Source organism: Asterias amurensis, chromosome 6, assembly GCF_032118995.1.
Source record: "Asterias amurensis chromosome 6, ASM3211899v1".
In the NCBI taxonomy this organism is placed as follows: Eukaryota; Metazoa; Echinodermata; class Asteroidea; order Forcipulatida; family Asteriidae; genus Asterias; species Asterias amurensis.
In genome coordinates, this window is record NC_092653.1 from 4,431,870 (window position 1) to 4,443,465 (window position 11,596).

Sequence of the window (11,596 nt, forward strand, 5' to 3'; positions counted from 1 at the left end):
TTTTTGTTCAAGTCATTTTCGAAGTATACCTCTTAGATATATTGAGAACAAAAAACCTAAAATGTTTGGGAGCTTTTTTGCATTACAAACACATTTGGTGGTAGTCCCATCTATTATAGCAAAAAAAGCAGGCATTATTTGTTTGCGACACCCTTAATTGAAAAAAGGAAAAACATTACACAACAAACAGGTTTGCTGCATTTAGCGCCGCTCGGATCATGCTAAAAAACTGTCAAATATAGCACATATTTTTTAATAACCAATTATTGTTGTTTCATTATTTTATTACTTATGCAATAAATTTCGGTTAAACAATTAGAATTATTTTTACTAGCTCATTCATAAATATTCAAAAGTTATAATTCTCTTTTATTCAAATGAGGGATTTACCATGATGCGTGCATTTTGTTTAAGGTGCTATAGTGAACAACTGCTTGGTGTCATGATTGTTTTCAAATTTTACTATGCCCTTTTAAAGACACTGGACACTATTGGTAATTGTCAAAGACCAGTCTCCTCACTTGGTGTTTCTCATCATATGCATAAAATAACACACCTGTGAAAAGTTGAGCTCACATCGGTCGTCGAAGTTGCGAGACAACAATGAAAGAAAAAACACCCCGGTTACACAAAGTTGTGTGCTTTCAGATGCTTGATTTCGAGACCTCAAATTCTAAACTTGAGGTCTCGAAATCAAATTTGTGGAAAATTACTTCTTTCTTGAAAAATACGTCACTTCAAAGGGAGCCATTTCTCACAATGTTTTTTACTATCAACCTCTCCCCATTACTCATTACCAAGTAAGGTTTTATGCTAATAATTATTTTGAGTAATTACCAATAGTGTCCACTGCCTTTAACAAACATTTAAATTGCACAAAATAAATGTCCTAATTCACACACTCTTGATAACAAACTGTGCTGGTAGGCATGGACCGCTGAATGTTAGTTCAATTCTGTTTAACAGATGTTTTAAGCAAATTCAATTTTTTTCCAGCAAACTTTCAATCAAATAAAATACCTCCCAAGATTGGTTGCTTTGTTTTCAACAAATTCAACACAAATTTTTGAATAGTTGTAAGATATTGTTACAAATTCTGGCCATCTGTTGTTTTTTTTTTTGCGTTTATAACTTTCCATAGTTTTCCAAACTCGGTTGGCAAACACTTTGGCTGTAACACTGCAGAAGAAAGGTCCATAGAACTTGACAGTGGACACATTTCATGTGACATAGCTAAAAAAAACAGCCTCACTAAAGTAAAAAATGGACGAGAGATGGCTTGGCCAGTGCACACGTTGCACGTTTCCCTTGTTTGATCCTAGCAATGAGGGCCTATGCAAAGGTCCAGCAATATAGACCTTATGCACATGACGTCATTTCAGTAGGGCGCCCTCACCTAGAGGTCAAAAGGAGGTTGTTCATTGGCCAATCCTGTGCGCCACGTGTACAAATCTGTGCGTTTCGATTGTTTCGTCACCGTTTTTCCACTAAGATGGTCGCTGGATGACGTCAGTGCATAAGGTCTATAATACAGGGTGTGGATATTTAGGCATGAGATAAAGATGCACATAATACTGAAGAATATTATTGATAACTTTGTAAAGGAATCTCTTTGGCTTTCCACATGAAAGTTATACACACAAAATTGTTATAAAGGCACTGGACACCTTTGGTTGTTGTCGAAGACCAGTATTCTCACTGAGTGTATCCAAACATAATATGCTTAAAAGAACAAGTCTGTGAAAATTTGGACTCAAATGGTCATCAAAGTTGCAAGAGAACAAAGAAAGAAAAAACACCTTTGTTGCACAAATTTGTGCGCTTTCAGATGCCCTAAAAAGGCTTCAGGCCTGCTTTTATCAAATTCAAATATTTGCATGTACCTCTTTCTCAAAAACTACGTTACTTCAGAGGGAGCCGTTTCTCACAACGTTTGATACTGTCAACAGCTCTCCATTGCTCATAACCAAGTAAGTTTTTATGCTTATAACTATTTTGAGTAATTACTGATAGTGTCCGGTGCCTTTAAGGAATTTCTTTAGCTTTTCACTTAAAAACTATCCAAAATTGTTTTTAAGAAACTTTTTAAAGGGTCACATCAAGCATCATAACTTAACATTCTCAAATCCAGGAGGCGGTGCAACTGACCTCTGACCCAAGTCTTTCTTTGGATCTGAAACTGTCTCACAGCCGGGGGGAAGGTTCTTCAGGGCTGTTTTAGTCGTGACTGAAGTGGCACTATCATTATGTTTGGCTTTAAAGAGCTCGGGGTTGCTCTTGCTTTCACTGCCAACAGTCTCATACTTCAGATCAGTAAGTCTCTTGTCTTTTGCTCTTCCGTCACGTCCTTCACTGTGAGACGATTCTTTTGATTGGCTACTGCCACCTTTACCACTTTGAGACATGCCTTGTGATTGGTTAATTGGTGATTGGTATTCAGACCTCAGTTTACCTCTACCCTTATTTTGGCTTTGAGACACGTTATTTGATTGGCTAAGCTGTTCGGATCGCTGCAGATGACCTCTGCCCTTACCTCGAGATGGATCTTTCGATTGGTTACCTCTACGGTCACTGTTTTGAAACCTGTCATTTGATTGGTTGAGATGAGACAGTCTCCGTTGGTTTCCTCTGTCTGCGCTTTGGCTTTGATGAGATCCATCTTTGGATTGGTTGAAATGTTCTGGTCTCCGTTCTTCTCTCGTATGATAATGCTCCTTCCTAATCTCAGTTCTATCATTCCTGCTCTTACGTCTTACATCATTAGATTGTTCCCTCTTGCAATCTCCGTCAACGTTGTCCTCGGAAGCTTTTGCTCTTCGCCTCCGCCCTGAGTTATTCCTTGGCTCAGAAGTATCTCCCTTCGTTCGCATGTCGGTCTTAATACTAGCTGATTGCACACTCACATCTGCAGTTATGTCTCCAGACAGTTTTGAATCTGGCCCTTTCTTCCTACGCTCGTCATTTAAAGTTGGTTTTTCCTTCCGCCCTGTGGGCTCTGTTGAGCCCGGATCTACCGTGGCTTTGGCATCTGGATTAATTTTGTCTTTGTAATTATTTCTCCTCTTCTCAATTGGTCGTGTCCCAGACTTTGGACCCTCAATTCTGGTTTCACTTGAATCACACACCGGTTTGTCCAATTTATCGGCCGATGCATCATTTCTTCTTTCATTTTCCGTCCCACGAGGGTCATTTCTCCATTTTGATTCCTGCTCTCTCTCATGTTTCTCATGATCTTTGACCGTAATACCAGCTGGACGTATGCTATCATTGTCAAACCTCCTATCTGATTGGTCAGCCATATTGTCACTTCCAGTACTAATCTGTGATTGGTCGGTAGTGCTCTCATGCTCTGTTGATCCCTTATCCATTGACCTTTGACCAGGCCTGTTATCCCTTCTACCAGCATCTGTTGGTTTAGAAAAGTTTTCCTTATTACCCGAAGAATGTGGGCGTGTGTGACCCCTCCCTCTTGACCATCTCCCTTGGGCGGAGCCCCGCCCAGCCGGTCTGTGGTTGCTCCTATTGGACGATCTTGGCCTATCGGGGTAACTCCTCTTGTTATGTCCTGCGTCATTTCTAGAAACAGGAGGTTTTGCCTCTTCCTGCCCCTGCTCCATCTCACGTGGGGCAACATCTGGCGTCTTGGTATTTCTTTCGTGAAGGTTTTGCGGCTGTGTTGTAACCGCTGTGATGCCAGTATTTAGCGGCAGTGTAGGAGTCTGAAACGAACAATGCAAAGTAAATGAAGACGTTATTCGTCTCAACTTGAACATTTACTCTAATCAGCGGGTAGCTTACGGGGTTTAAATGCGAGATTCTCACAGGCCAAAAGGTTTCTCCAGGACCGGAAGGATTTAGTCTCCTTTGTTTTGTTCATCCTTCTTTTTTTCTGATTGATTATTGCCTCTCTGTTTACACATCTTTCTTCCTGATTGCCTCTGTCCTGGGCCCAATTTCATAAAGGCTGTAAGCTTAAAAACTTGCTAAGCACAGAAAAGTATTGCTTAACAGAAATAGGTCATACCAGCCAAAATTACATTAAGTTTACAATGATGCCCAACAGCTTTATGAAATTGTCAAGCAGTATTTTCTGCCTAACAGCTTCATGAATTGGGCCATGTTTCTCTTGTATACTTGTAAGTGTGTGTTGTCATTTTGCCTTTTGAGAAAGACTAGGGTCAAAACTTGAGCAATAAACTAATACCCTTAAAACCATTGGACACTTTCGGTAAACAGTGTTGTTCAAAGGCCCACACTTCGTGTATCACAACTTATATACAAAATAACAAACCTGTGAAAATTTAGGCTCAATCTGTCATCGGAGTTGGGAGAAAATAAACCCACCCTTGTTTCCGCACGTTTCGCCTTGTCATGACATGTGTTTAAAATAAAACCGTAATTCTCGATATCGAGAATTGATAATTGTGTTAATGTTTTCTCAAAAAGTAAAGCATTTCATGGAATAATATTTCAAGAGAAGTTTTTCACCATTACCTTCTGTAAACCCTGTAAGTTATTTGTAAATCTGTGAACTTTTATTTTTGTTCTGTTTTGAAAGTGTATAATGGCTTTAACATAACATTATATTAAACTGTAGGTCATTTTGGTTTGTACGCAGTTTGCAACAGCTAATTCTGTTTTCTCAGAAATCGTGTGTCTGAGAAGTAATATTTTTAAAGTGGAAAAGTTACCTGAGATATATCTATGAGGAACTTATTACTCTCAGCTTCAAGGTCAATGATTCCACCCTTTGCCTTCTGTCGTCTATAGAGGGCAGCAAACCTTCTCTGCATCTTGCGTAACTCGGCATCAGGGGTGTACGCTTCATGATTGGCACTAGGGGCTGGAGCATTTTCCAGCTGGGAAAGGTCGTAGGTCACTGGTTCTCGACAGACGGCACACACAGTCTTGTTGGAAATATACAATGATGTGTTAAATAGTTTACTCAAATTTCTTTTTGCCATTTCAGTTACTTTCGCTCTGGAATGCAGGCCTGATACTTCATGGAGGCAACAAAGCCGATTGCCTCCATGCCCTCTGGTCATTGTCTTAGTGCCCTTGAAATGCCCCAGTAGAAATTTACAATTTATCTAGGAGAAGATGCCTTAGTGCCCTTGCCCTTTCAAAAATGAAGCATACAGGCCTGGGAATGGTCTTGTCAAGTTGCTGTGTGATTAAAAATAGGAAGAAGATCAACTTGACCAGGGCTAGAAATGTTTTCATATTAAAAGTCGCATCCCCTTAAGGTGATCCCCTAGCTGCCGCTTCCCAGGTTGTATCGTAATTTGGGTGTGATCCCTGGCTACACGGCAGTTAACGGTTGTATGGCTTCTGACTGGCACCCCCGAACAAAGATTTTGACAAAATAGGGACACCGCCAATATAGGGCTAGATAGCTCAGTTGGTAGAGCGCCGGCACGTTAATCCGGAGGTCGTTGGTTCGAATCCCACTCTAGTCAATTCTTTGTTCAACCCCAAAAATCATTTACAAATTTACCCAGTCAGTTTCCCTTGTGGTTTATATTGATATCTGAAACAAAAAGTCGCATCCCCTTAAGGTGATCCCCTAGCTTCCGCTTCACAGGTTGTATCGTAATTTGGGTGTGATCCCTGGCTACACGGCAGTTAACGGTTGTATGGCTTCTGACTGGCACCCCCGAACAAAGATATTGACAAAATAGGGACACCGCCAATATAGGGCTAGATAGCTCAGTTGGTAGAGAGCCGGCACGTTAATCCGGAGGTCGTTGGTTCGAATCCCACTCTAGTCAATTCTTTGTTCAACCCCAAAAATCATTTACAAATTTACCCAGTCAGTTTCCCTTGTGGTTTATATTGATATCTGAAACAAAAAGTCGCATCCCCTTAAGGTGATCCCCAAGCTGCCGCTTCCCAGGTTGTATCGTAATTTGGGTGTGATCCCTGGCTACACGGCAGTTAACGGTTGTATGGCTTCTGACTGGCACCCCCGAACAAAGATTTTGACAAAATAGGGACACCGCCAATATAGAGCTAGATAGCTCAGTTGGTAGAGCGCCGGCACGTTAATCCGGAGGTCGTTGGTTCGAATCCCACTCTAGTCAATTCTTTGTTCAACCCCAAAAATCATTTACAAATTTACCCAGTCAGTTTCCCTTGTGGTTTATATTGATATCTGAAACAAAAAGTCACATCCCCTTTAGGTGATCCCCTAGCTGCCGCTTCCCAGGTTGTATCGTAATTTGGGTGTGATCCCTGGCTACACGGCAGTTAACGGTTGTATGGCTTCTGACTGGCACCCCCGAACAAAGATATTGACAAAATAGGGACACCGCCAATATAGAGCTAGATAGCTCAGTTGGTAGAGCGCCGGCACGTTAATCCGGAGGTCGTTGGTTCGAATCCCACTCTAGTCAATTCTTTGTTCAACCCCAAAAATCATTTACAAATTTACCCAGTCAGTTTCCCTTGTGGTTTATATTGATATCTGAAACAAAAAGTCGCATCCCCTTAAGGTGATCCCCTAGCTGCCGCTTCCCAGGTTGTATCATAATTTGGGTGTGATCCCTGGCCAAACGGCAGTTAACGGTTGTATGGCTTCTGACTGGCACCCCCGAACAAAGATTTTGACAAAATAGGGACACCGCCAATATAGAGCTAGATAGCTCAGTTGGTAGAGCGCCGGCACGTTAACCCGGAGGTCATTGGTTCAAATCCCACTCTAGTCAATTCTTTGTTCAACCCCAAAAATCATATTAAAGGAACACGTTGCCTTGGATCGGTCGAGTTGGCTTTTGAAAAGCGTTTGTAACCATTTGTTATGAAATGCATATGGTTAGAAAGATGTTTAAAAAGTAGAATACAGTGATCCACACACTTTTGCCTCAAAATTGAGTGGTTTTCCTTTTATTTTGCGAATTAACACGGTCTGCCATTTATGGGAGTCAAAATTTTGACTCCCATAAATGGCCGACCGTGTTTGTCGACGAAGTAAAAGGAAAACCACGCAATTTCGAGTGATACTGGTGTAGATCATTATATTCTACTTTTAAAATATCTTTCTAATCATATGCATTCTATAACAAACGATAACATACGCTTTTCAAAGACCAACTCGACCGATCCAAGGCAACGTGTTCCTTTAATAACTGGATATTCCAAGAATACAGAGCTGCCAACATTTGCATCTTGCAACCCAGGAGATTTCATCTATATGTTTGGTTTAAGTGTTAACACCATGTGTGTATCTACTTGCCAGGTAGAGCTTGTTCGTTAGAGAACTGCCTCGCTATATATTCTACTACTGCGGAGTAGATTTTTTGGATTGTTAAGGAGACTTCTCAGTTCTGAAAAAACTGTCCTGCTTTTTTACTTCTACTTGGACGGAAGGTATAGAAAATTGGCTTTAGCTTATAGGATCGTTATCACCTGCACTACCGCAGAGTGAGTTCTTAAATTGGTCTCATATAACAATCAGTTTTTCAATGTAAGCATCGTAAGTTTTCACCTCACCTTTTCTTCGCTTTCCTGAGCGTGTTTGAGATAACGAGCCAGACAGAGACTATGGAAGTAATGGTAGCAGGGCGTCTTGGTGAAGACGTCACCCTCTGTGAAACCATGTAGGCAGATCACACACTGACAGCTCGGTGTGTTGTTATTGGTGAGGCTCTCCTTGGCAACCTGACAAACGAACAAATAAGAAATCACAAAGAATGGTGTTAAAACATTGTTTCATTTTTTTAACAGAACTGCTTGACGCTTGACTCAAGTAAAACTTTTGAAGAGACCTTGATCGTCCGATTAATCCTCTGCATCATGCAAAAAGACTATCCATCATTTGCAGCTCTAGTTCAGCACTTTGTTGTCCGACCTCACTTACCAGGAAAGTGCCAATCAACTCTGCTATGTTTGCGTTAGACTGGGCCCCTGTCATTATCCGCAAGGATAAAGACAGGTACCGGCTACTCAGATCCAGTAATTCTATTGGATACAATGATATCATTGGATAAATGTGCAGTTACATGAGATTTCCATAGATGCCCAAACAGTACACTCCTATTAGTCCGCCATAGAATTTGACAGTGTATCTCTATGTGAAGTGAATGTAGGTCAAAGGAGGATGTACATTGTACACGCCAGCTGGAGGCCAGTCTTTAACATTATTCATGAGCCTCGAAGTGTGACGTCAGATGTTCAGGCAATGTTCGCGATTCATCTCCCTGAATTGGCAATTACTTGACACTAGAGGGCGTAAGTTTAAAAAGCTCATCGAGCCAACACGAAACCTGACTTGAACCAAGTCCTCCCAAATACAGACAAGTGGGTGAAACCAACTGCACTGCTTTAAACAAGTTACAGTTGGGTAGCATAAGAGATTATTTGTTTTTAAACAACGATTATACCTCAATTAGTTCATACAGCATAGCTCCACCCTGTCTCTCCTCAGCTAACTGCTTCAGCTTGGCATCAAGACTGAAAAAGAAACGCCCAAGAACACAGTCTTAACAGTATTAACACTACAAATAAGTTAAACAAAAAACTTCACTGATTATGTGTGTCTTAGTCTGAGCACCTTTTTCAAAAACATCAATCAAACTGAAAGGTATCCACTAGGCCCCACCAATTCTGGACAGTTGCCAAAATAAAATGATAATAGCCGTATTTAAAACGCACTTTTTGCCAAAGGATACAAAGCGCCAGGTATTTTTACTGCAAGGTGAGTGGGACGAAGTTTAAAATATAATGAGACCCAATACTAAGCACCATGTAATGGTTTTACAAGGTGCTTTGGCGCAATATGCTGCCAATCCAGCCAGGAACGCAGGGGCAAACTCCTTCTCTTTACCATAAGTGCACTGGGTTCTTTTACATGCGTTACACAACACATGGGACCAACGGCTTTACTTCCCATCCGAAGGATGAAGCAAAGGTTAAGTGTCTTGCTTAAGGACACAAGTGTCACGGCTGTGGACTCAAACCCACACTCTCCTGATCAGAAACACCAGAGTTTGAATTCAGTGCTCTTAACCGCTCGGCCACGATACTTCCCCATCATGTTCATGATGTGAGTATCAAAGCCCTTGACCCAACTAATGACGATAGATAAAGGCTTATTCTGTCTCTGTTATCAACTTACCTCATGAGGTGTTCGTCCGAAATCCCTCTGGAATTCCTGATGGTGATTTCCGGCAGAACGTCTGGGTACTGTCAAAAGTAAAATAGATAGTGTCAAATGGCCATACTCTCCCAATAACAAATCTTGCCTGTGACTTTACCTTTCAAAGGAGTACCTATAACTGTTTATACACTGACATAATTTTGTTCTTCTACTAAAACTGCTTGGGAGTACAGCTTAGAGTGGGACAAAAAAATTAAAAAGCATCACCCTGGCTTTCATTTCAGGAGTCAAACAACACAACAAATTTCCGGTAACTACTAAAAAATTTGAGCTTCTCATTATGAGTTATTACTGGGCTAAATTTTTACACTTGACAAAAGTCCCATTGATACACAAAATAATAATAATATCAAAGTCTTATATAGCGCACGTATCTACCAAACAAGGTACTCAAGGCGCTGAGTATATACAAACTTTCAGAAAGATAGGTAATTGCAGTGATGAGTTTTGAGACCCAATTGTTTAGCACCTTATAAGGGTCAGGTGCTATGGCGCATGCAGCAGTCACAGCAAGGAACACCGGGGCGAACCCCTTCTCTTTTCGAAAAGTGCACTGGGTTCTTTTACATGCGTGTACCCAGGTCGATTTTCTACCTCCCGCCCAAATAGTAGTTAAAAAGCAAAAAAAGTTCTTTTCAGAACTGAGAAGTGTCCTAAAAAATCTACTCCGCGGTAGTAAAATATAAATTAAAACAAGTCCTCAAAAGAACATAATATGCCTAGCAAGGAGATACACACATGGTGTTACCGCAAACCAAAACCTTGCCTCAAATCCCTAATCCTTGGTTTCGTTTATAAAATGTAACCTAACCTGCTCAGGTAACTTCATATCTAATGTCAGACACACATACTGCTCCTCTACATTATCAGCAGTGGCTGGATGCAAGACTACACTGACTTCATTCGCGATTCCACTGTTAAAACAAAAGGGGGACAAATTATAACACAATTACTTGGTTTTACTCTTACACCAATCAATGTCAGCACTTTTCAGAGTTGTGTAAACAAAATCACAGGCATATCACTTCGATTGGATTTGAACCCACTTCCTTTGCAGTTCTAATACAGTGACATACCAACTAGCCCACCAAGATTGCCCGGTAGCTAGCGGCAGTTAAAATTCTCTATTGTAGCAGTGGATACTGTACGATTTAAAGGATGTTAAATTTGCATCGGGTATAAAGAATATTAATTTTGGTTTTACACTTAAAACCATTATACACGTCCCACACTTCGTGTATCACAACTTATAATATATAAAATAACAAACCTGTGAAAATTTAGGTTCAATCGGTCATCGGAGTCGGGAGAAAATAACGGGAAAACCCATTTTTGTTTCCGCGCATTTCGCCGTATCATGACATGTGTTTAAAATAAATCTGTAATTCTCGCTAACGAGAATTTATATTGTTTTAATGTTTTCTCAAAAAGTAAAGCATTTCATGGAATAATATTTTAAGAGAAGTCTTTTACCATTGCCTTCTGTAAACCCTGTAAATTATTTGTAAATCAGTGAACTTTTTTTTTCTGTACCGAAAGTGTATAATGGCTTTAATTTAAAGTTTAAACCAATGTGCAAACACACTTTACCTGTCATCATAAATAATATTCAGTTCATTAATGTAGATTTCTGTTAGCAGTCTAAGTTCCTGGAGCAATTCACTACGGAAGAGAGAAATAGGAACACAACAAAACATAAATAAATAATTGTTGCACACATCTCATGCAATTGCAGTCTTTATACAGACTTCAGACTTAGACTTAAGTCTTATTCAAGGGTTACACTTTTAACTTTGATATTAATATCATTAATTTTTCTATTAAAATAGGCTTGTTATGTTGAGCTGAGCTGTAGTAAATCGGTCTCATCACAATCGCCATGGCGACTGTGAGGATCCGACTGTGATGGTAGCAATGTTAAAAGAGAGCCACTACAGCTTAGCAAGTTGGGCTATGGGCTATGTATGTTGAAAGGTATTTGTAATATAGGGGGGTATCCCCGCCCCACTGCCCACCGCCCCCTTCTCAATCAGTCAAACGTCACCACTTCTTTATCGATAAATGAAAGGTAAGCAAGAAGGATTGAATCAATTAAATCGGCTCCACTCCAGTAAAGTAACATTTTCAGTGACAGACTTCAATTAAAACACGAACCTTTCACTGGAATCGGTTCCTTCCGAACACTCGCTCACTGTGCGAACTTTCGTTCGACTAATGGAGGCTGCCATCTTGCATTTAGTGACGTAATTGAAGTGGTGACGTTCACGTCCCTGCAGCTATCTAGTCTTGATACAAGACCCTGTTGTTCATTAATAATTGCGATTCCCCGTTCCGCGCCGCACGTTTAACGTGTAGGTCCTTTGGGTTAGGGTTTTGCTAATTCACCAAGAACGTCTTGCACCAAGACTACGCTATCACGCTTCATACATTGAATTTCGT

General features: G+C 40.5%; 1 protein-coding gene across 1 annotated transcript; it reads right to left on the bottom strand.

The window, feature by feature from the left end:
• Positions 1-304: 304 nt before the first annotated feature.
• On the bottom strand, positions 305-11,390 carry LOC139939013 (uncharacterized). The gene is made up of 8 exons (XM_071934722.1): positions 11,312-11,390; positions 10,748-10,819; positions 9,969-10,071; positions 9,116-9,183; positions 8,382-8,451; positions 7,492-7,659; positions 4,692-4,907; positions 305-3,719 (listed from the first exon to the last, which is right to left on the bottom strand). Exons 1-8 carry the CDS (start codon positions 11,383-11,385, stop codon positions 2,106-2,108), a joined length of 2,385 nt encoding a protein of 794 aa, XP_071790823.1. The 5' UTR covers positions 11,386-11,390; the 3' UTR covers positions 305-2,105.
• Positions 11,391-11,596: the final 206 nt, after the last annotated feature.